The following is a 26,377-nucleotide window of genomic DNA, read 5'->3' as shown; positions in this document are numbered from 1 at the left end:
GTTTTATTCATGTGTTTAATCACTGGGGTAAAACAGAACAACCTAAATGCACTCTACAGATATAGGAGTATGTGGCACACCCCCTCCACTGTGAATTTACACTCCTCCCATCTGGAAGACGCTTCTGTGCCCTCAGGGGTAACAGAAACGAACTCAGGAAATGATTCTTCCCTCTGCAGAATCATTCTTAAATAATGCAAAATGGTTCTTTTATCTCATGAAATATTGTAGTCCTAGCACACAACCAATTTCCCCTAGGGAATAATAAAGCTTGAATTCAATTTGTTAAGAGGGTTTTACAGAAAGTATGACCACGCAGTTTGCATCAACAGTCCAGAAAAGCACAGTCAGATATTATGACCTTCAGGGCTGTGCAGAAGTAACTAGCCTAAACTGGACTTTTAGGACACTTTTCAGAAGCTAAGTTATTTAAAACTATTGTCCATTTGCAGCACATCTCTAGTCACACAGTGAAACATATTGTTCTTTACATGGCAGGAAATGAAGTTAGGTCAGGTGCAGGTGCCTACAGTATGTCACTTCCTTAAAAGTGCAGAAGATAACTGGTCTGCGTGTCTGGGCATGACACTCAGCGGAAGACAGTGTTTAAATTTCACATTTAAACTATTTACCCAAACACCTGTGTCATGGGCATTACCCTGCCGAGCGTGAAAACTGAGGATCAGTATCGGTCTGACTTCTGTCTGGAGGAAGAGCCGTCTCGTGCTCTCGGCCCCTCCTTGCACACTGTGCCTCTGGGGTTCACGCTGGCTAGCCATGGCTCTCACCAGGAAGAGACGTGGCTGTCCGATAATGGGAAGATGGATAGAGACAGGTTATAGATTGAAGTACAAGGACATAGCAGTACACACCAGGGGCCGCCGAAGTGTGGGGCTCAGTTGCCTTCCTGAAGACCATCTGCTGCTTACAGGTGATCTGCACATTCACAGCCGAGAGCAGGGACTCCCACGAAGCCTACTGGGGTTTGTTCCACCTAAATAGACCCAATAATAGGTTTAACTGAACCTCTTTAAATTGTTTTCAGTTCCTTAACATGTAGGAGGAGTCCTTAAGTAACCTCAAGTCTCCAACCTTTCAGTAGAAGAGAAAACCGGCAATTGACTCCAACCAAACAACTTGTTGGTTCAGTTCAGGAGCCCTAAGGAGCTCGGGTGCAATGAAACCCAGCAGGTATGGGGGTCCCCAGTGTCTGTGGGCACGTGTTGCCCCTGGTCCTCGTATCCTTGTTTGCAACGCCGAGCACCCTCGTTCCGCGGCAGCGTTGCCTGAAGGCCCCACTGGTTTCCTCCCGGCAGGCTCTGGGGACGCTGTTCTTCTTCCTGGCCGCGGTGCTGTACTCGCCGCCGCCCGAGTCGCCGCAGAGCAGCCGGGAGAACACGGACCAGAGCGCGGCGGACAAGGAGGACGAGCCCGAGCTGCCCGAGAAGGCCGCGCCGCAGGAGATCCTCCAGGCCGTAAATACCAAGCTCTGACATCACTCCCCCCCATCCGCATCCACCCCCCCTGCAGGCCTCCAGAGCGCAGCCAAGGTCACAGAGGAGACGAGGGGACAGTCAAAGCTATTCAACAGCGCTGATTTCGGAGCTCTTCGCTCTTAAGAAATCAACGCAGACAGTTCAAGACGCTGAACCTGAAAATTATTGAAGTATTTCTGTCAACCTCAGTTCCACAGACATTGTTTCTGTACTGTAGGCTTTTTGTCAAAAACGTGTGTTCTGCCAGATACTAAAAGAGCACTTGTGGCTCCATTGGCAAATCCTGTAGGCTCCTCTAGAGCCGGTCATTCACTTATATGACATTCACTCAATGTAGCCTCCTGGACCTCAAATAATTCAACAGGCCAAAGACTGCGCCGGACAATAGGCCCAGCATATCCAGTGTTTTAATTCTTTAATTTCCACTAGCAAATGTCTGCTGAATATTTAATATACTTACACACTAATACATTAACTAGATTAATACAATCACATTTTCACACTCCTCGTAACTACTGAACAAAAAAGAAAACTTGTTCTCACAGAGTGGTGTCCAACACTGCTTTGAGCACGCACCGCTATACAGTACGTGACAATCAGTGACCGCTATCTGGGTTAACAATAGCGATAACCATCTGGAGCTTCGTGAAGTACGTCATCACCCGGAGAGAGGCGCTCTCCTCCTGCTTCACTGCTCCTGCAAGAAGGCTAGTGCAGATTTCCGTTTGAATGCTGCGGCAGTATGTTTTAGCACCGTCTACAATCGGTCTTCGGCGCTGTAAACTAGTGCTGAACAGCCCAACGTCCTTATCCCAGAGAGGAATGTGTAAGATACTCGCAGCCGATACGGCGTGACCGGACCTCGATGAGGACAGACAATAAGCACTTTTGTCAATTTAAAGCTGGTGGTTGACACCAACACTGAGGGCTGGTCTTCTGTTGGGTAAACTGGCGTGGTGATGGTTATCCTGTGTTTACAGGCTGCAAGCTGCAGGTCTTTTACACGTGAAATATGAAGTCAATAGTCTTGGGACCATACAGGCCATGGATGTGTTTTGTAAATATGTTCAATTTTATTGATGGAAAAAGCTACAAGGTGGGCGGGCAGTCTGCACTGCTAGACAAAAATAATTATTTTATTTCTGCTAATAATTTTCAAGGATGCCATCAGGGGTTCTTACTGTAGCTCAAATCTGCGGCAAAGAGAATTATTTAAATTGACTTTCAAATGGTAGTTGGCCTTTAAATCCTAAGCACAAATTAGAAACGCATGGCAGTGAAGCAAAAGAATAGAGTTCATATTTTACCAAAATAATTAAAAACAAATGTGTTTGATCTCCAGATAAGCTGAAATGGAACAAAACAGAAACAAAAGGATGAATGGTTTGAGAAACTAGGTATTTCATCTCCTTTCTACCTGAATCTGATAGCAGGTGTCAGAGTCTGGCGAATGAAGTAAGCTGGTTAAGGGGTGTAATTTAAATAAACTCATGATTTTTCAATAAGAAAACACTGCTGACCCCAAACAGAGCACTTTAGGCGATAGTTCTTCCCTAGTTTAAGTGACCTGTCTCTCGGACGTCCATTGCCAAAATTTCTGCCATTATGTCTTAAAAAGGTTTTATCGAAGTGCACAGAAAAGAGCAGGAAATTGGTGCAGATGTGTGCTCTCTTTATGTCTTGCTTCTTCACAGTTTATTTATTAAGAGTATTTATTTGTGATGTACTGTACAAACACTGCAGAGTACATCTTTTTCTTTTTTTAATTGGTTTCATATTTGTTTGCTAAAGGCAAGCTGGCATCTCTTCAGAGACCCTGTCAGAGTGCCAGCCAGTGTTGGCCACAGACAGCAGTTAGATGTCACATTAGGTTTTCCAAAGATGAATGTCTTATTTTGAAAACCCGAGAGCTGATTTCCAAAATCCTTTTGATCTTTCTTCCTATCGTTGAATTTCAACAAGGAGGAACAGTCAAAGCTCCTACCCAGCTCAGCTGTTTGAAGTCCTAGATGAGTTTAGACCCAAAGGATGGGGCCCTTGAGTCTGGCCTTCAGTATGACACTACAGTCCTTGAGTCTGGTCTTCAGTATGGCACTACAGTCCTTGAGTCTGGCCTTCAGTATGGCACTCAACCCTGTGTCTGGTCTTCAGTATGGCACTACAGCCCTGTGTCTGCTCTTCAGTATGGCACTACAGCCCTGTGTCTGGGATTTCATGGAACAGGAGAGCAGTGACTGTGCTCTTTTGTATTAAATTGGATACAGAAATCACTGGCCAGTGGCTTCCTTTATGGCTCAACTGGTAAAGGGTCTCGGCATGAGCTCTACGATCGGGGGTTCTCCTCCAGTCAGCACTGATGCTCCAGTAGGGGGCGGTGATGTCTGTGAGGTGTATTCCTCTCCTTCAATCGGCACTGATCCCCTGGTAAGGGGAGAATGTCGGTGAGAAACAAGCCTCTCCTCCAATCAGCACTGATGCTCTGGCATGAGGCGGTGCTGCCTGTGAGGAACATGTCTCTCCTCCAATCAGCACTGATGCTCTGGCATGAGGCGGTGCTGCCTGTGAGAAACATGTCTCTCCTCCAATCAGCACTGATGCTCTGGCATGAGGCGGTGCTGCCTGTGAGAAACATGTCTCTCTTCCAATCAGCACTGATGCTCTGGCATGAGGCGGTGCTGCCTGTGAGAAACATGTCTCTCCTCCAATCAGCACTGATGCTCTGGCATGAGGCGGTGCTGCCTGTGAGAAACATGTCTCTCCTCCAATCAGCACTGATGCTCTGGCATGAGGCGGTGCTGCCTGTGAGGAGCATGCCTCTCCTCCAATCAGCACTGATTCTCTGGCATGTGGGGCAGGTGCAGCATGTGACATGTTAAAAGACAAGGTGGACAGGCTGGAGGGGTCTGCTTCCTCACTCTGTACACAATACTGAAGGCTTGAAGCTGCCAGCAAAGATGTGAATAACACCCAGTTGACTACTGGCTGTTTCTTCCAGTTTAAAACAAAATCACTGACACATCAACATCTGAATACTGGAGATAAGGTCTCATAATTCTTGACATGGCAAATAATTAGATGCCTACAGCAGATTTAATACAGTGGGTATTTGATCTTATAAACCTGTCCTTGTCATTGTCTGTGATTACAAACTGATGTTCATATATTCTGTTGTGGCAAAAGGCACTATGTGACCTAAACAGTTCTCATTCTGTATTTCCTTGTAAAAAGCAGATTGTTTTTAATGCCTTCATTTATCGTTTGATTTGAAATGACAAGTATTCTATATTTTTGTTTGTTATTTTATATGGCAACATAAATGTAATTCTAAGCATTTTTTTAAATGAAGAACTAAAATGCAGGAAATGCATGGCATGAAAAGTCTTGTGTGTCATTTTTTATTTACTCGTTCATTCAGTGTGATTTTTCTTTTTGTTGTTTCACATTCCATGTTATCCATCATATTAGATTATAAATAAGTACCGTCAGCTTTCACAGGTTTTGTAGCTGACAAACTGTCTACAAGCCATTAATTCAGCATGGCCCACCCTTCAGTTTCTTTAGAACTTGCAGCATAGGTGCAATCTAAGAACCTCGAATAAGAAATGAACCTGTTGGTGCAGAACGATCCCACAGACATGTGCACCAAGCAGTCCAAACCCACTTCCTGTGGGCAGTGTTTCAGGGGTCTCAACACCGGGAATCATTTTGCCCCCAGGTGTGCCTATTCTGTAATGTCCCCTCCTTGTTAAGAACACGAGACACAGTTGCTCATTTGATTGCGAGTGACTTTTTGTTTCAAGATTTCTCTCTGATCCTTTCTTAAATAATGTTCCAGCAACAGCCTCAACTCCATGGGCCTGAGAGTTGGTTCCAGCACCCCCACAATCCCTCTGTGAAAAGGACAGTCTCCTGTTTTCAGTCTCAAATGTCCTGAACTTCATTTCCAACTGTGTCCCTGGGTCCTTGCGATGCTGATGATCTTAAGGAGGTTCCCTGAGCTGACTCAGTTCATAACACCTTTGCTTTAGACAAGCAGTTCCTCTGGCTGCTCTCCCTTGTCCTGCCTCTAGGGGCAGCAACACCTGTCTTGTAACCAAAACCACATTTTACAATGAAGACCCTTGATTCCAGTTCAACACACTTAACATTGTACCCCAGGATTTGGGGCGCTGCAGAAGCGCCTGTCATCTGTTTTTGTCGTTCGTGACAAACGACGTTAAGTGCATTTGATCATTTTACTAACCTTTCTCCTTTTTTTCCCTTTTTCCTCTGCTTCTGGACGCAGTGCTGAACAAGCCTGTGCAGCATGGGGACGGGCGGTGCCCAGGGCCTCCCAGACCCCAGCCCCCGCGGCCACGAGGACAGCCTGGTTCCAGCCAGGCGAGCGCAGGGCGGTCAGCGGCGGAGTGGGGCCGCATCCTGCTCACACGACCCTGTAGGAAAGCAAAGCAGGAATGAAGAAACTTCCAAAGCCTCTGCCTGCGGTTTGAGCACACCACTCCGAAAATCAATTTCCCTGCCTGGATTTGTCTTTTCTTAGAGCTCCTCGTGATAAAAAAAGCCGACGGAACTGGGCTCAGGGAAATGAAATGAATCAGGGAAAACACAGATGCGAGCCCAAAACATTCCAGTCCTTTTATTTTCTTGTTGCACAAGACAAGTTGTAACTAGTATTCCTTACGTGAGCCTGCCTCAATGGCTGCGTGCTAAAAGGGCTGCACTGAGTAGAAAATGGATAGATGTGTGTTTGTCTGGTTTGGTAGTATTTTGGTCCAAAGCAGTTTACTGTACCGTGCGTGGCTGGAGCTGGAGAAGCTGGTCTTGGCTCATATTCCAGCAACGTTGTGCCCAATGCCGTCGTACCTCTGCTAAACATGTGAGGAAAAATGATAGGAATAACTGCGCTGATGAAAAACAGTTTTATTTGAAAAAGGGTTAAGAAAACAGGGAGTCAGCACAGCAATTGAAATAGCAGGGTCAGGAACTGGTCTGCACACTGCACTGGCCCGCAGTGTCCTTCGGGAACAGGAGGTGCTTTCAAACTTCTTGTGTTGAGCTTTGGAAACAAATGTACAGAATCAACCGTGTGTTCAGAGGGTAGCAATTCAGTCAAAACAAAGTGTAAAACATAACAGAAGAGACACAAGAGATTGTGAAGTAGTCCAGATTGTTTAAAATGCTGGCATTCGGAAATGCACGTTTCATTATGAAAATGACGAAGAGCTCCATCTCTTCTTCTGTTTATTATGTACTGCTGCAGGCACTTTAAATGTGGACTTCTGAAGAATAACAGTGGCAGAGAATCCTGTATCTCGTGATGTCTCTGGGTTGGTGGGTGTGATTGTTGTGCAGTGTGTGCGTGCTTGTGCGTGTAGATATTTTTTGTATTCTCTTTCCTAAGAGTAGGTGGCGGAAGATAAAAGTCACGGCGCCACTTTTCGAAGGGAAAAAAGAAACATTGCCCTTTTCCGCAAGACTTTGCTGATCTGCAAGGCTGAAGAGGCGGGATTGATGCGAAACCTACATATTTGGCTTACAAAGCAAGCAGAGTAAAGGATAATATTTCATTGGACGTGGTACATTTCGGTGTAAAGTGCTTAGGGTGTGCAGTTAAGTGGATATTACTTTAATGATCGTGAAATAAATGTTTATTGCAGCCTTTGCCGTGGAGAGCAGAATGACTGAGGTTACGCTTGAAATAAATTCAAAGTATTGCTGCTATCTGGCTGAAAAGCTAGTCCACCTGGACAACTGTCTCTTAAAGAGAAATCTCTACTTTTCCTATCAATGATGTTGACGACACCCATGTGCAGGTATTTCTCCTTTTCCTGAGGACTGGCTGACAGGGAAAGTCCTGTATGGAGGATTACAGTCCGATGCCATTATAGGTTATAGATGCTGAAAGCCAATCACTGTAGCTACTTCCCTGCAACTCTTTTCAGCATGATGCAGACCCAGGATCTATCTGCCTGTAGTTCTGTGAAGTGCTTGCTAAGAGCTGCTCAGCAGTTCTTTAGGTTCTGCCGTCTGTGCTTCTCTTTCATCCTGTTTCTGTTCAAAAGGCAATTTAGTGCCATTTTAACATGAACTAGAATGAACGGCTCTGTTACGGACAGAGAACAACAAGCTGTTGAGAAGAAAAGCTGCTGTTAGCACATGCAATGTTGTTTGAATTGTGATTTTGTCTGGTGTAAAGTGTACATGCTCTATCTGCCTCAGAACTATATTTGCATCTAAAACTGACAGCACATTTGTTGGCGTTGCTAAACAATGCAACGTTTTTTTTTTATGAAACGATGTTTTGTACCAGTTTGCTTAAATAAAAGTTCTTATTTAAAATGTCAAGTAATTGTAGTTTTTCAACCTCGATCCCCCCCCAAAAAAAATCATATTCATGGTAAGTTTTTCGCAGATTCATTAAGATACACATCCGGGCTGAAAGCTGATATTGCACACTTATCACGATAAAGAAACACTGTTATTGTCAATGTGCACAACCAATGCATTCGTCCATGACCACTGACATTTAAATACACATCATAAACGTGCACCTACAGTACACTACACACTGGACTCACCTAGGTGATCAGTAGCCTCACACTGCACATTTCACATTTGTGTGTTGAGATTTTCCTGCGACTCTGGCAGCCCAGCGGATATCGAGCTTCAGTGATCCAGGACCTTCAACATTTCCTTCCCCTTGTCCGTACATTGGGTCTTTCTTCGTTTGTTCACTAGGTGGCGCTCAAATGCCATGGTTCAGCGCCAGTCGGGGAAACTAGTTAAGCAGTGTTAAGCTACGTATTTTGAAATTTAGAATCAATGCAACGTCCAAAGGCACAAAATAAAAAAGTGTTATGCACCCTTCCACAAAAAAAAATGTCTGTGCATTATATTCCATTTGTGTATTGCAGTGGTAGATCTGTGTATTTTGTACTGGATGTTTAACACACAGATCTTCCATTGAAATACACAACCGGAATATTGTGTAACTGGTTCTCCACGGTATACTGTGAAGTGACGTTTTGGTGGAGTATGAGTTAGAGGAGCAGAGAGACCTCCGCGTTATCTCTATCGTGTAATTTTGTGTTACCAGTCTGCCTAGACCATCTCTGGGGCCCGTGAGTACAGTAAGTGCCTCTGAAAGAGGAACAGAAATGTTTGGGCTGCCAGCGAGCTGTCGGCTACTCAAAGCCGAGAGCCGTCGGTCTCCAAAGATACTTCAGCCCCCCTGGACGTCTCCCGACGAGCTCTCCGCTCGTCCAGGAAACGTGTTTCTGGCAGAAGAGCTGCACAGGGTTGATGCAGGCTATTGCCCAGCAGGCCCCAGCTTCCGCCTGTGAGCAGAGTAGCATTGAAGCGGCAGATTTCGGAGACCAAGGTAATGTCAGCACAGAGTCCCACAAGCATGTGGCGCTGGAGTGCTGTGTTCACACACACACAGCAACAACACAGTCGCGCTGGCTCTTGGAGACAACCCAACTAGGGAGAACGACTCTGCAACAGCTACTGTTAATAATTATAACAAAAATAAATCAAAATCAACTCACGTTTTGGCACAAGGGGTATCAATAATGTATTTTTTTTTTAGAAATGAGTTATGTTTTCCGTGTCTATAAGCACTGTGTGCGATGTAAGTTTGAAAGAACCTGTTTTCATATCGTTAATTTAGAAATGGTAGGAATTGAAATGCTTTGTGGACTGAAAACGTGGGAAAATGATTTTGGTGAATGGCACGGTGTTTAGCTGTAAATGTTGATTATTAAAAAAAAAACACTGCACTGAGCAGCACAGTGTTACTTTGATTTCAAGACCATAAACAGATTGCAAGTAATCTGTTTTATTCGTAATTTGTTTTATTAGTTTTATTACTGTATCAGTAATTCTGCTGTCTTCCATATGTAACGTTGCAATTCTGAAGCTACAGCATCAAGAAATGTCTTATATGCCCTTCAGGACACCAATGTAGTCCTGAATGGTGAATAAATACTATGCGTTCATTAATAAAACAGATGAGTGTTTAGAAACAGGAAGTCCAGGTTCCTCTGTTTGCAATGCGAACCCGCTTCTAAGGCAGATACTTAGAATGACAATTGGTTCTGGCTCTATGACCAACATCGACAATTCATCTTTCACACTGAGGAATTTAAACATGTTTCCTAACAGGCACCATCTAATAATCGTGTAACAATATATAGCGTAGCACAATCGAAATTCCTATCCACAAATTCCCACTAATAACATGTCCGAAAAGCACTGATGGTTTTCATGTGACTGGGTTCAACAGAGATTACACAGACCACACCATCTTATTTAAAGCTGGCCTAGCTGCTAATTAAAGATCAAAGGGCAAAGATGAGTGTGTATCCTGTTCTTCAGAAGCTGTCCCTCGACAGCCATCGTGCTGATGTGAAAGCCAGGTCGCTCGTTTTCCTCCAGGGTAAGCCGAAGGCATTCTTCTCTCCTTCCAGGAAGAGACCATGTCAAATGCTGACCACTGAGATGCTCCAAATATAAATTATGGAATCCCACTTCGGGGCACAGTGTTGTGTTTGATTTGTGCCTTCAGACCCTGACATCAAATTAGTCCAGTTCAAGTAGCAAAGTGGCAGCTCTCGTTGAATTCATATCTACTGGTTAGTGCTGCTCTCTGGAGAGAGATGGAAAGCCAGTCCAATGTGACTGCAAGGACTGACACTTTGCACGTTTCCACTCACAATTCTGCTTAATCTTGATTTTGGAAGGGTTTCTTTTTTTTTTTCTGCCTCGCCAATGATCTGGTCAAGAGGTTGACCCATTGATGTGAATGTTTTTCCATCCATCTGTTCATTATCTGAAATCTGCTTATCCTGACGAAGGTCACAGCAACCTGGAGTTGAGCCCAGAAACACTGGGAGCACACCTGGACGAGACACCAGTCCGTTTCAAGGCTATGCAGAAAGGGAAGGTTTAAAGTAGCTGATCAAAGCCAGCCAGCATGTCTGTAGGAGGTGGAGGGAGCAAGGGTACCTGGCAAAATCTAATATGAACACAGACAGAACATGCAAACTCCACCCAGACAAGCACCACCACATACGCAGGGATAACATGCAACATCCACTTACTCAAGTGAAGCCCTGAGGCTGTGGAGCTCAATATCACGCTACTGTGCCAACCCAGAGTGAGTTAAAAATATATTAAAAACAGATATTGCTTCATGTAGTGAAATTAATTGCAGTTCAGGGTAGCAGGCAAGCAGTTTTTTTCTTGGAAACCAAACATAACCGACTGCACACTCCATCTCTTCCTGAGGGATCCTGACACAGAGTGCATGCTCGCTCACAGCTGTGGCAGGACCACACTGGTCTCTCCACTGCTGTCCGATCGCTGGGCAACCAGGACTGCACGCTGCCCAGGGGCTGAAGCCAAGCGCACATGCCTTAGGGAACGGTGATGGCTCATGCTTTCTGCAGCGCTAAAGAGGACACAGGTGGCTGTGCACGTGTGCTCAGCCCCCCCGGCACAAATCGGTGTCACGGGCACATGTCCAAGCTCCTGCACCTCACTGCTCGAGCAAACATCGCACTTGTAAGACCTGAGCCCAGAACGAACAAGCCTACCAGCAGAACTGGCCCTGTCTTTCTCTGAGCATTCACTTTGCCCCTGAATGCTTGCAGCAGCGAGACCAAGCTACACTTGGGAATCTTGATATTTGCACCTGGCAGTTTTCTCAGACACCGTCAGTCTCAATGACGCATTTTCTGAAAACTAACGATGGCAGGGCCGGCGCTTCTTGCAATAAGTGCCAATCAGGGGCAGCTGTCAATGCTGATGGCTAGGATAAAACAGATTAAAGAAATAAACACTGAAGCCGCCTCCTCTAATCTGAACACTGGCTTTGCTTGTATTTCACTCTTGGGCGACATTACCCGACTAGAGAGCAGTCTGCCTTCTGTACTATATTCCTAATAGAAAGCTGTAAAGGGAGAAAAAGATTAGAACCATTTTTATTGTGCCCAGGCCATTTAAATTAAATACGGAAGTGAAAATCACGAAGGCATACTGTATCTTTAACGGAACTAGGAGGGCTTACACAAGACAGCATTTGGCTTTTGACACTTTTTCACGTAAAACTGTAAACACAAGTTTGGCATTGCTGGCTCATAGTTTCCTACGAATCTGAATCAAGCCAGGGGCCCGTTGTGTGCGAAGCTCGCATGTTCTTTTAGGTTATTTTAGGGTGCCCCGCTCCCAGAGATACCATATGCTTCCCAGGGGGAGTGTGTGTGTGTGTGTCTGTGAGATGGACTGGCATCCTGGCCATGGAGTGGGCACACCTGCTGCACTGAGGGTCCCATTTCAGACTCTGGCTCCCCTTGACTCGCTCACGATTGCGCAGTCACCGAAGACGGATGGAGAACACATCAACATTGTAGCCCTGTGAGTAACAGGACTGTGAAAAATCATTACGCTCTCGATCACAGAGATAACTTATTTCCCCCTAGAGCCCTGGCATTTAGCTATAACCAGTGGAGGATTACATTTAAAAAAAGATTAAAACAGTATGAATACTACATAGAGAAGAAAACGAGGCTTGATTAGAGGTTGAATTTTTATATAATTTCAGAGGTTTTACTGTAAATGTCTGGGTTTTTGTTTTTTTGCCATTGTTTACCTGTTTATTGTACTCATTATGCATTATGTTTGTACCGTATTTGCTCTTGGAAAAGTTAAGTCACAGTTCGGTAGGGGTTATTCTGACGGACAAATTCCCTTCATTTTGCATTTGGTTGTGATTTTGCAATGTGAATTCAAACACTCAGATGATCTGATGTCAGTATTCTGAAACGGGTGTTTACGCTTTCAGTACTGTACATGCTCCTAAATCCAAGTAATGTGCGCTTATTAAAAAAAATAAATATAACTTGTCATGTTGGGGCTTGCAGCGTCTCTAGGGCATTTTGGGGAATGTTGAGCAAATACAGTTTCCTTTGCATTCTCTTTCTGTTCTGTTTTGACTGGATTTAATTAAGCCACCACAAATTCAGCCGAAAGCACAATCTCCAACCTTGCATCTTGAGAAAATGTAATTAGCGCTTAATGACATCATCTGGGCTCTCTCCCTGATGGATAGCACCAGTACGTTTTTGTTGTGATAACTGGTTTTAACGGTGCTGTGGATCGGCCAAGCTATTGGCACAGCTGTGTTTTTCTATTTGGCAATAAAACACCCCTTTGAAAACGTGTCACAGGAAATTTTGGACATTTTGTCTAATTTTATTAATTTTACCTTTTTATTTATCAGTTGGCACTTACTGTATAGCAAACACTCACTATGATCTGCGATGGTTTGCTACAGTTTGCAACACAATTTAAAACAGTTCTGCTGTATATGCTAGGGCGGCCTCTGGCTGTATTTCAGCCCACTGGATTTCTTACTAAATCAGCAGTGAAACTCATGCTCCAGAAGGGACACAGGAACTTACAGTACAGGGAAGTGCTTTTGAAAGAAGAACAAAAGGCACTTCTGTACACCAAAGGTGGTGGGAGTGTGGAACAAGCAGCTCAGCCATGTTGTTGAAGCCGACACCCTGGCTTCCCTAAAAAAATACAACTGAGTAAGATCCATGGATCCACTACTAACTACAAATTAATAACTACTAACTAGCAAACAGGCTAGCAGCCTCTTCTCATTTGTTTCATGGGTTTCTTCACCAGTCCTTCTCTTTCCTCTGCTGTTTCATGAGGCTCATGAAATAAAATGAACTATTTCAGAATGCAACAACTTTATACTGTATGTATCTGCTGAAAAATATTCATACGTTATGGATGGAAATTGGTTCCATCCATAACATTTATTCCATTGTATTTATACTGTATGTACAAATGAAATCAAAATATTTTCATAAAGAACAGCCTTTTCAGTTCGGTTGACAAGAACAGTCCTACAGTACATCTAATATTGCTTATTCAATGCAACTTCAATCAACTTTTTTTTCCTTCATAATTCTCCTCCTCCTTCTCATTTTCAAATCCACTTTATTGGGAAGCCTTTCTGTATAATCACTTGCCCAGAGGACCCTGTAGTTGATTTACCTGTTTTTTATGAGATATAAAAGCCATAATTTTTTACCACCAATAATAATAATAATAATTTGCTTGTATATTCCACAGGATCTTAAAGATTCTTACGTATAAGAGGGGACCCAGGTGACCCACCCCTAAAGTGCAGCAGGCCCTTCTTGAAAGAAGTGATTTGTCTCTGTGCTTGATCCAAACCTCCACAACTCTTTGTGTACTTTGACTAAACAAGTGCCTCTTGTCCTCAATTTTAAGTGACCTTCTTCTTTGTAACTTCTTAGAGGAATAACAAACCATAATTACATTGGTCTATTCTGCTGTCTGGCTCAAACACTAACAAGTATTCTATAACATAGATCATAAACTCGAATGCTTCCCTCTTCTGTCCTGATTGGATGACAGCTTAGACGCGCTGTCTGTACATTAAGGTAAAAGATGTGCCAACACTGCCTTAGCAAACCATATGACAATAAAGGGACTTCTTGGTCGGGTCATTGGATATACGACAGATTAATTCTTTTGTCCTCCTTTCTGCCCCTCACGTGTACACACTTGGAGACCTGCCGATTTCAATAATAAAAGAGGTGTGTTCTTTTCTTTTTCAGTTTCATAAATTATGGAAGCCTAGGGCAGAGACTCTGACCTCCACTTTCCTCCTTTCTTCTCTGTCTGCTGTTAATATTCAAAAAGGAAGAAAATACTGAAGATGAGAACACAGTCCTGAAAGGCTTCTCATTTAGGAGCGTGGAGATATTTTAAATGCCTTCTGAAAGAAAGAATGACATATTTCTGAGATCCTTTCTCAGAGGGGATCAGAATGCCCTGTATTGGAAAGAGACGAGAATCAGAAGCAACTCTAACGTTCGCAGATGTGATGCTGTGAGGTGCACTTAATAAAAAAACACTTTGTGTTTATTACATAAATACATTTTAACACATGCCAGGTCAGATTTGAAATAAAATGCTTCATCTTTTGTGTTTCTGTGGAGAGAGAAGGATTCAACGGGGAAGTTAAAACATGAGCAGAGGGGAGTAAAAATGTCTTGTCGTAGTTCAGGTGTGTCCAGTCCTGCCACTGGAGGGACGGTTTTTCAGTGGGTTTTCATCCCAGCTCAGCAGTCGATGAGCGAATCCAGCTGGTTGTTTAATGAGCTGGACCAGTATAACAGCATCTCCCAGCTCTTCAGGTGCTGCTGCTTTAAATACCTAGAAAATCTGTGGACACACTGGTCCTCCAGGACTGGACACCGTGCAGACACACTGACCCCCCAGGACCAGGACTGGACACCCTGTGGACACACTGACTTCCAGGACCAAGACTGGAAACCCTGTGAACACACTGACCCTCCAGGACTGGACACCCTGTGGACACACTGACCCTCCAGGACCAAGACTGTAAACCCCTGAACCTACAAAATGCACTCGTTAAAGGTTAAAGCTGCATCATGGTTCAGACTGAGAACAGGAATATTGCTGGGGTTAAGGAATCACATGAAGCAGAAAGCGGGAGGATGATAATTAAGCAGGAATATGTTCATGGTATGCACATAGGATGATGAGAGGTCTAATTGTACAAGGCAGACTCGTCTAATGGAGAATTTGGTAAACAAATTTGCTTTGCTATGGCAACAAAGTGCAGTCTCCCCCGAAAAATTAGGTTACACTTAGACGTACATTTTGAGCCATATTACAAATAAAAAATACCACCAGAGAAAAGAACATCTTTTAATTTTTTTTTACTTTGTACCTTGTAACCTCCTGTACTGTTCATTAGCTGTGATGTTTCGCTGTGCACAGCTAGCTCCCTCCAGTAAGGTGTGAATAAACCTTCTGAGCAAACATGGCTTTCATCAGTTCTGTTAGTTCAAATTCTCTTCTCTGCACTTTGCTCCAGCTGTTTTTTTTTTCACGGCATTGCCAATGACAGACACACACGGACTGGAAGATTAAACTCATTTTGCCAAACACTGCAGAGCTGCCTTCCAAACGTCCAGGGCTGTAACTCCCCCATCCACCACCCCCCCAGGGAGAATAGCAGGCGGAGCTGAGGCTCCTGTCTGGATGAAAACCCCTAATTTGGTGTGGAATAGCGAGCGCAGTACCAACCTTTCCGACATGCAGGTGCTCCCTGTGGTGCACAGGTACGTACTTCAGGGCAATGACCCTGCAGCTACACCACCAGACCAAGATCTTGGGATCCATCAGCTGAACCTTTTCAGCCAGCTCAAGCACCAAGCAAGCTCAGCCAAACATCCTATACTGCATGTCACCTACTGTAGGTTCCTCACCAGAGCTGGCTAGTGGCGAAGACTTGACCCCTGCTGTACCTGCAGTACGTCTGTGGGAATTGTACTGCACACTAAAAGGAGTCATAACAGCTAAACAACGTAGGAAGTACTTTCATAAAGTCTCATTAAAAGCCCTGTAGTCTCCAAATTAGATGATAACTTGTCTAAATGTACCTCTTATTTTCTACTACATTAAAAACCAATAATGATCATCTGGAAAGCGCAACTTTAAAATAGGGGTCAAATGAGCAATAAACCTAGGCAATGCACAAAATGTATTCTTCCACAGCCATTCCGCTTATTAAGTCTGGCCTGTTATATTTAAAACTTGCAGCCCACATTGCAAGGATTGTCATCTAAAACAGGCATCGCAGCAATCCATTTCGAACCCCTTGCTCTTCCAAAAACAAGGCTACACCTGTGCCGTGACTGTCTGACGTCACAACGCCATGGCACGTTCTGCGGATGTCCCCAGCGGCGATGTCGCAGAGCGACAGCCCCACTGTGCAGCGGTGACACAAACAGCCACAGCAGACCTTTAACGTGAAGCATCCTCTGACACAGCCGGTTTCCAGTTGAGCTCTGCCGTCGCGTGGCGGCCTGCATTTCGGTCATTCCCAATGGCTAGTCAACACCTCTCAGTGCAACGGACGGTCTCACCATCCCTGTGCAACCAAACGCCTGGCAGGCGAGGTCCTTGTGCTCACAAGCCCCCCAGCTGAACACAAAACCCCAACTCCCACTATAATATCTGCAATGCGGCTGCGTTTAGCTGCCTGAACAATCATGACTAAATCAATTGCTTACCCTGCGGCACTAGAGGATCAGGGAAGATCAAATTAAATGTTCGTTTTAAAATTTTAAATGGGAAACCACAGCATGACCACAGTTTTACTTTCATCAGCTAACAAATCATCTCCTTCCGACACAAAACATCCACAGGTCTTGCCACTTGGATTTCGGAGACCAGACCTCATTCCTCGTCAGAAAGATGAAAACCAGCTGAAATAACCTGCTTGGTTCCATTATGCTGCAACGATTTTTAATGAACTCGGATTCTGAATTCAGAACATCAGATATAACCAACCACACTGCTGGATCTGTCATTTTCTGTCTGCAAGTATTTCCATCCAGATCATGACCCTGAGGGCTGTGGAGTCTAGTTTTTGTAATATGAGATGTACTGTACATCTCTGCACTTGTTGAAAATATTTGATTTTGATGCCGTCTAGTTTTTCTTCAAATGTGCGCAAAGCATAAAGCTTTAGTTTTTTCCTATTGTTCTTTTATTTTACATTTTGATCAATTATTTAAATGCATGGTTAACAGCAGTGGGGCCCTGGGTTCACTTCCGGAACTGGGGTACTACTGTATCTGCGTGGAGTTTGTATGTTGTCCCTGTGTTTGAGTGGGTTTCTTCTTGGTGCTCTTGTTTTCTCCTGGGAACATTTGCCCTGGTGTGAATTTGTGTGTGTTGGTGTGCCCTGCGATGGACTGATGACTCATCCAGGGTGTACCCTTCCTGGCTCCCACTGCTTGCTGGGATAGGCTTCGGCTCGCCTGCGATCCGGAATTAAAAGAAGTGCTTTAGAGAATGGAAGGATGTTTACAGTCTGTTTCTTTTTTTTTACTTTCTTGTGTCCTAGGAAAGGAGTCCCACTGAATAAATAAAAAAATAATGAAGACATGGGCTAAAAGTCTGAAAACCTAATTCAGAACATGAATAATAATGCAATATGGCAAAAGAAAAAGAATGGCAATTTGGGGAATGGGGAATACAAAATGACTCTCACTCTCGACAAGCCGTATTTAAAATTAGTCTGCCTTTCATATTCTGTTAGCTTTCAAATAGCAGTGAAAAGAAGAACGAAAGACAAGTAAATCCAATTTTCCTCACACGTTACTGGAGAACGTTTTGCACCCAGATTATTTGCAAAGCAAGGAAAAAGCCCATCTTTTCAGGGTGACCTAGCACAGCCTGATCACCTTTAACCTCTTGTTCAGACTAGGAATCCTTGACTGCAGTGATAGCTGTAAAGAGTAAACTGTTGTCATTGACAGACAATTACCAGTGAGGAAACACTCAATGTTATAGCAGGAGATGAAGAATCAATGCACCTCTGTGTCAATAAAACTTGTGAGTGTTCATTATCCTCATAGAAAACACTGTTGAACAAGCATACATTTTGTGTTAAGTTATTACTCTTGATCAATTAACGAATCACTTTGCTGGATGTGCAGGCTGTGAGACTGTGATTTGAATGACACCCAGTTGCCATTATGGAAAATGACTTGTTTCTCAATGATTTGACTTTGAATCACAATAACAATTTCATTAGCTATTTGTAGCTGTCTGAAACTGACTGTTAGCCTTTCAAATGATAGGAACTTGACCTTACACATTGACAGATTTAATAAAAACAATTGGTCATGAAAAATTGCCTGTCTGACAGTAACTGATCTTGACAGGCTATTACAGTAGGTAGATAAACACCTTCTTTCTAAAATGACAGATCAGAATACAATACAAAAATGACAAGTCAGGCTTTTACTGGAACAGAATGTCAATACCTTCAGTAATAACAGTATAACCATCTTACATACATTGAAGCAAAACAATATGCATTGAAATAAAACCATTTTCTTCCTTGTGGCCAATAACTTTTTTCCATTGTTCATGTGGATTGTTTTTTCATTAATAAACAGGCAAGTGCCACATTGTAGCCAAACACAGAGCACAGCTTCGCACAGTACTGTACAGGCCACAGACTGTTGCAGAGGTACTGTAGCATGCTCCAGCAGGCAGAGGACACTGCTAGCGAGGATATACAGCACTGCATATTCCGGTAACAAAATACCCATAAGTAAAGTACTATCTCATGTTCTTTATGGGTTTTAAGATATTTGGTCTTCCCCAATATATCTAATCTTTAAAGTGTTTCTACTTAATGATTTTTGTTTTAAAAAATGAAACCTTTTTTTAGAGCACTTTTCTAAATGAATAAATGAAGTGGTATATGTCAGTCATAGACTAACCTGTAGGTACAAACATCTGGACACTAGTGCCTTACACTACGCAAATCTCATTACGGCGCTGTCTTCCCTTATTCCTTTGAGGTCACGGTTTCAAAAGACTGTTTAACGATTAAGAAATCAAGGTTACACCAGACCTCACCAGAGAAGAGTCCCAAATTCTCACACTTTGAAAAATCCATCCAAACAACATTGTAAACGGTACAAGTTTATAAGTACTGAAAAGAATCAAAAGTACATAGATAAGATCATCAGGGAAAACTGGTGAATTGTTAAATAAAAATAAGAAGTGCTTGAGATTCAGAGGACCTGTTTTAAGTACTCCATATCCTGAGGACCTCTGACAAAGCTAACCCTCTGGACGTCCTCAGAATCACCTGCACAACATGAACCAGAGCACACAAACAGAAACTAAGGGAAAGTGTTTTTAAAACACCCGAGAACTCCTACGAAGAGGAGGCACTTCTTTATGCAAAGAGTTGCAGGTGTTTGGAACAAGTAGCCCAGCCACATTGTCAAAGCCAATACCAGAACTTATCTCAAGAAACAGCTGGAAGAGATCAAGCAGATACCAGATACCAAATGAAGTGATGGCCCGAAATATCATTAGGAAACCTAATGCTACTGTATGTTCATTTTTGTGTTCCATCAATCATTATACCTATATGGCATAATCAAGCACAGCTGCAAAGGTTCTATGAAAGTAATATAAAAAGGCATGTTTTAATTAACATGATCAGCAATTATCCTCATTTTTTAACAGCCCCCCCTGTAACACTTCCACAAGTGTTTGACGAGCATATAATTGGTGCAGTGCTGTTTACCTGAGCACAGAGAACAAGTCACTATGTGACTGAAATGCACAATTTCATCAAGCGCTTAAGTCACAGCAATCATTACCTGTTACAGGCTGTGAATGCGTTTGCCATTTTGTTGGATTTATTCCTGTTGTATTGTAAGAGAGATTGTACTCCTTTTCCAGATTTGATCCATGTCTGAAAAGGCCAAGAGAAAAAAAGATGTGAAGATCCACTGCCTATTCTTCATTCTTGTTGACTGTAATCCTTCAGCCTGCCAGCTCTCAGTTTTTTCTAAAGCTGTGCTTCAGAAACCACTATGGGTTGCAAGTTTGTGGAAGGGCTGAATCTAGCAAGCACATCTGGCATAAAAACGCTTATTGATCTTTTTACAGGAGATGACTGACTTTTTAAAATAAATCTCAATTTTCTAGATGTATACTAAATGTATTATTTTGCATTTTTCAAATTTAACACAAAAGACTGGAAGGAAATGGGGACTGTAGCATTGCCTAACTACCAACACTGCGCAGTTAAAGAAGCTAATCCATCAAAGGATTAATTAGGCGTGATCGTTTTTGTAGAACTTCTAACACTCTAAGGCAGATGGTTGTGAATTCAAATAAAATCTGTAGCAACAGAAACATTTCTGAAGCCCAGTCATGGTGATGTCAAGGTGATGGAGATATTTTACAGCAAACACCACTGAGAAAAATCTCAAATTAATTAACTTAATGAAGCTGAGCAATGCAATTAAATAAAGGACCCATGCTCATGTGAAGAAACAGAACAGAGGAAGACTGAGGCAGACATCTGTGTCCTAACTATCCTGTAGATGGACAAGATTTCACCCAAATTTAAATTACTGAGCCAGATGTCTACATAACCTCATCACATTTCACTTACTGATAACAAGAAGCAAAAAAAGATGCTTATTTACAGCCAATTACATCAGCTATCCCATAAAAACACACAACAATTCAAGGTCAGTGGTGATTGTGTATATTTAGAACATTTCATATCTCAACATTAAATGGCTGACATACAGAGAATTTATCTCCACAAGGGCTTATATTCAGCATGTTTTTAACAAAACAAACACTGCAAAAAGGAAGCATCTAGTGACCTGAAGATAGAAATACAGGATGAAAACATCACGTTTTCAAAATCCTTTTATAATGGCAAACTTCTCGGAAAATAATTGCACTTTTCAGAATAAAGCTTCATAACAATATTAGCTGCCAGAGATAACCTGTGTATTGTGGTTTAAAAGAAAAAAAATCAGTCAAAACCTCTTTGACATACATTAAAAATGTACTGTATATTCCTGTAAACTTTCTGTCATAAGCCGATACACAGTACATTAAGAATGTATATAACGAGATTGTGCCACACTGAAATTGTCCAAACCTAGGTCTATCCCAAAATGAACGATACACAAAATACAATATATGAAAAAGATGTGTTTTTCTAACACAGACGTTCAAGTGCTGAAGAACACCTTGCTGTACTGGAGGAGCTCTTGAAGACAGGATGGATGGAAATAAATGCTGTCAGTAGATGGAGATGTACTGTATAATTTAAAGCTACATGACTCGTCTGTGGCACAGGGCATTTGTTTATTAGGTCTTAGGAAAACAAATAAGGCTGATATGCTCCTATAAAAAACACAAGCCTGAGAGAGCCAAGTGAAGAGCTCGGTATTCCATCTGTAGAATTGTAAAGCATAGTTCATGAAGAGTAAAATAAATATCAATCAAGTTGCTGTTGTCTAAAGATAATATTGCAGTGTTTTTCAAGAAGAAAAAGCCTTAGAGACACAGAGTAAATAACCAAGGTTTTTTTTTTTTTGCAAAAAAGGGCCATTTCACACTGTTAATTTAGGACTTTTCTTATAAGTGACTTTTTAAAAGGTCACATAAGGATGACCTTTTGTGTGTGAAAACCTAAATCAGAAAGCAGACCCGACCTCCAGAAAGATGTACAGCAACAAAAAAGAACATGTGGGGATCCTGTGACCTTGCACTTCTAGAATATTTCTGCATACTGCACTTCAACAGAACTATACAACTGCCATCTACACCCTAAGAAGTGCTTCTCGCTGGGGACAGCCTGACCCAGTCAAAAAGACTGGCAAGCCAGCCACTGGGATCATTTGGAATGACATGGTGACGGCAGCACTGCCTCGCCAGTGAAGGAATGACACACAAAAACAGAGACAAAGACACTGAAACCATGTTTTCGTTTTCGGCATACTGTCCCGATTGTTTCTGGGATGTGGTTCTCCCCTCCCCTGTCCCAGCAGCAACAGCTTGTAAGACCTGTTGAATTCCCTGCAGCAACAGGTTGTAAGACACGTTTAGAAAGTTCGACCAGAATGTCAGCCCTCTCACTGTTCTCTTCCGAGAGGCTAGTTACTGCTGTGAGATGCAGCACGCAGGCCTTTAATTGAGTGCTCTCCAGCCTGCACCAGCTGCCGTTAATTGCACCAATTGCACATGAGTTATTGATCATCCCTCATTAGATATTTGGAAAATGGAAAATGGATGCTTGTGTCGTGGAGTAATTAAACTGATTGCTTCTTAAATCCAACGTCTAATTTGGTAATGCAAACAGCAATCAAGCACACAGAATTCAAGCTCTGCTAACTTGGACAAGAGGGTTAGCCTGTCACAGGATGGATGATTTCATTTATTTGCCAGATGTCAAACAGTCATCAGGGGCTTACTATAAGGTACCATGAGGTGAGAGACAATACCTTCTTGATACTTTTACTTTGTTTTTTTCTTATATATTCATACATACAAAGGTGATTCAAAAGATGTGTACACAGAGTGTATATAGTATCATCTCTGAACAGCAAATATGGTCCAACACACAGTGTAAGTGAAGTCAGTGAAGGTGCAGTACAGTATGGTCACAGATTCCACCTCTGAGTTCATTTATACAAAACTCCTGCATTGCACAGTTAGTCTTGTGGCTGTAAATTTACCAGAGTCTGTAAAAAGAGTAAAATAAGGCGAGGAGAAGGCTGAACATTGCATGTAACCCCTATAAAACAGGGGGGTCCAGCGAGGGAGACAAGAGACTTCATTTCGGGTTTAGAAGAAATAACTACTTTAATATTCTGTCCTTAAAGTGATCTGGTGAGCAGTCGCACAAAAGAGATTATCCCAAAGGACTAGAGAGGCCTCTGAGGGATTTATTCTGCCATTAAAATGCAGATATCCTAAACTTCTTAAAGCTCTTGGTGCCTCTTCTTCCATTTTGATGTCAAAAGCCATCCAGACGTCTCTTCCCTCCTTTGAAAAATTAATATTTATTAACTGAGCCAAAGAATCATTAACAGCCAAAGAGACCAGGCTGTCTGATTCAAAGATGCGATCCCTCAAGGTGAGGAAACACGCAAGTTAGGATATACGTTTTATATAAAGTTAAGCCAACATGTAATATAAAATTGTTGCATTGTAGTATTACACAATTTTGTGGATTTCATTAGGAATCTCATGGATTTCTGCAGTTGTTGTCTTAAGAACTACAGTAGCTAACCAAAAGTTGAAATGTTAAAATGGTACTGTACAAATCTTTGTATATTTTGTGTACTTCAGGCAAAGTCTTTTTTAATCTCATGCAGTTCTAGAATTAGACGTATTTTTCTGGGACAGAGAGTATTTGTTTTATGCAAAAACCCAGGTGAGGCAGTATTTCTCTTACTGCAGAAAATACATTCCTTATCCTCTCTGCTCTTTAATGAATATGTTTTTGGCATTTTCTCCTTCCTTGCATTTCCAGCAGAAGGCATAGCAAAGAAATCGGTAACTTTCAACGCAACAGTGGGTTTACTGCCAGTGCAGTAGCGAGAACTAGACCAAGCTAAGATAAATTCTGCTTATTCCAAGGTCTCTGCTCCGGGTAATCTCTGCACACTTTTATTGCTCCTTTTTGTTTTTTTTAATCTCTGCAATTCAATGTAAATTGAATTGAATGTCTTCAAGAAAGAAATTGCTTGGAGAACTGGTGTCTTTCTATCAGTAAATCACATAAAAGGTACAACTGGACAGCTGAGGTATTAAGTTCAAATAATTACAGCAGGATTACAGTATTATGGTGATACAGTAGGTACTACAGTTTTGCTTAAATAACAGGCCTCATTCAGCATGCCTTTTATAGTGATCTAACACCCGAGGACAGGATAGTCCTACTCCAGACCTAGGGATCTGGTGGGTCTAGAGTTTCCTACAAGTTTTCCAGTTCTCCAGCAAGTACTGTGCAAACGTAGTTTTTCTCAATAACCTAATGTTAGCACTGTGTTAGGAGTTAAACGTACAGTAGCATGACAACAGTGAGCCGAAGCAGAGCTTCCTATATCATCTTCCGATCACAGGGGTTTACAACCTCTTGGAGTTTTTGCCTCCACTGTAAAATTTACTTCATTTTTACCTCCAGCAACCATTGCTTCTTTAGATCAATCCATAAAATCCTTTGCTCCTGGAAAACACCAATCTCGAAATAAAGAGTTATATAGAAAGTAACAGATAAAATGAATGACGCCAGGCCAGCAAGTGGGCCTTAAACATCTGACTCTTCAAGTTATGATAGGTTTTTTGGTTCCTCTGGCACTGCCTCGGGTCATTTATATGTACAAACAGTAAATAGGGGGGCTGCTTCTGAGCAGCTTTCTGTTTGACATAATTTATTAAGACCTAATGCTCGCAGCAGTGTGTGATAAATTGGCACCATTAAGAAGAACACAGTCGTTTAGTTATAATTTATGGATATGGAGAGACAGTGCGCACAAGCAGACAAAATGCATTCAGATTGACAGAACATCCAATAAGTGTTTAGTGATGGGAGTAGACCATAGGGAGTTATGCCACACAGATTTTAAAAGCAAAATAATCATTAAAAGAGGTTCTAGGAAATGCTGAAAATGTAAGACCGTTTTCAAGTCAATCAGCTTTTGAGACTATTTTGCACAAACAAATACACATTTTAGTTCATTATGTGATGAAACATTTACAGCAATGATGTCAATTTATCACACATTGCTGCAAACATAAGTTCATCATAAATTATGTACAGAACGTCTTAGTTTCGAATCAGACAGATAAAACCCTGACCCGGAGGTATTGTTTGGGCTTTGGGGCTAACAGGAAAAAAAAACAAAAACTTCAACCACGCAGATCCTATGAAAGGCAACTTACTGTAAATGTCTAAATGTATCATATTCATTTAATTGAGCAGCTCCTTGAGATTTTTATCCTTTTTTTTTTGCCATGGTCATTTCTATCCCATCTCAATGTCTTCAAAAAAAACCAACATCTTACAACCAGACATGCAGCAAGGACAAAAAAAATCACGGCCAAGTACAGCACGTGCGGCCATCTCAATTCTTCGATTTAAGATGAGAAGAGGACTGCGAGCCCAGAGCAGTAACCCAGATCCCAGATTTGGATGCAAGTCAACAGTACTCTGCTGGTCCAGGTCCCAGACTTAAAATGGATTAGAGGAGAATCACACACCAAGAAAGGCAATGAGACGCACAGCGTCACTGAGAAAAATGCAGAGAGCCGCACGCTCAACCACACTCCCTCAGTTCTTTTTTCTATTTTGCAGAAGTCATGAAAAAAATGTGTTAGTCATATGAAGGGGCCAAATTTAAAAAAAAAAGAGGTCATTTGGAACAAACTCCAGCAGGTATGCGAGACTCTGGGATCAGGACAGCAAAACCCTGCATTAACTCACAAAATGTCTACGGCTTATAAACGGTCCACACAGAGCACACATCCATCTACAGAAGATGAAAGAGGGACTGGCAGTTAATCTCCAATACATCAAAATATCAACCAGAAACTTCAACATTTCTTTTGCTTTTGAAAGCCAGCAGCAACCTGCTTTAAAAGAACACAAAAGCCTTTGAATTTTTTTTTCAGGTGCATAGAATTTAAAAGGATCTCTTCGTGCAAAAGGGAGAAAAAAAAATCATACTCTATTGACATTTCTGGGAAAATGGCTTTCTCATATTCCCCTCCCGTTGAGCCTCCTGAATAAGGTGCTCATGCAGACGCAAATAAAACTGTTCTTTTGTACGCTCTCAGACACTGCTCTTCAATCATCAAGCTGAAATTGTGCATTTATTGGCCTTTTGTGGTTATTACAAATTATAACAAGCTTAGAACTGAGACAGCCCTCTTACTGTGATTTCTCAGTGTTTCAATTTCACTTAATCTAGGTATACTCCTTCATCAATTAAATCTAACATACAGAATTGCCTGGGCAGGATGTTTTTATATCCAGTCAAAGGAGACGTCAGCTCTCACATGATTTTGCAATGCTTAATGTATTTTCTGTGCCACAACTTTTCTAAACAAGTAACATGTTATGACAGCGCACATGTGGAGTTTTTCAGCTCACTGGGGAAAAACGTATTAACCGCAAGTCAAGTAAACCAGTCTTTGGGTAAGTATTAAGCAGAAAATATTAGGAAGCATTTTTAAAACAGAAAAGATAAACACTTCCTTTGATGACTGTACTGGACTCAAAAGACTTTGCTTTTCTGTTCCCCAGCGTTCTTCAGACATTATGGTGCTTCAAAACACACCAAGTATTAAAGGCACAAGGAAATCCTGGCAGTTGCAGAGTCTCCACCCCGGCCCACACAACAGTCACTCATGGTTGATCCTCCTGTGCTGTCTGCCTCCTT

General features: G+C 42.2%; 1 protein-coding gene across 8 annotated transcripts in view; it reads left to right on the top strand.

The window, feature by feature from the left end:
- Window positions 1–7,835, top strand: part of slco4a1 (solute carrier organic anion transporter family, member 4A1) — a 44,128-nt gene extending 36,293 nt beyond the window's left edge. For 7 of the 8 annotated variants that reach the window (XM_015365209.2, XM_006639690.3, XM_015365207.2 and 4 more), the window contains one exon: window positions 1,317–3,109. In XM_015365209.2, the coding sequence (XP_015220695.2) occupies window positions 1,317–1,493 (177 nt within the window). In that variant the 3' untranslated portion in view covers window positions 1,494–3,109. Of the gene's footprint in view, window positions 1–1,316; window positions 3,110–5,781 lie in introns of those variants that run through there. The other variant, XM_015365217.2, reaches the window with a different exon arrangement.
- Window positions 7,836–26,377: the final 18,542 nt, after the last annotated feature.

The sequence above is a fragment of the Lepisosteus oculatus genome, chromosome 16 (genome assembly GCF_040954835.1).
Source record: "Lepisosteus oculatus isolate fLepOcu1 chromosome 16, fLepOcu1.hap2, whole genome shotgun sequence".
In the NCBI taxonomy this organism is placed as follows: Eukaryota; Metazoa; Chordata; class Actinopteri; order Semionotiformes; family Lepisosteidae; genus Lepisosteus; species Lepisosteus oculatus.
Note: the sequence above shows the minus strand (reverse complement) of the source record. Positions and strands in the feature narration are given on the sequence as shown.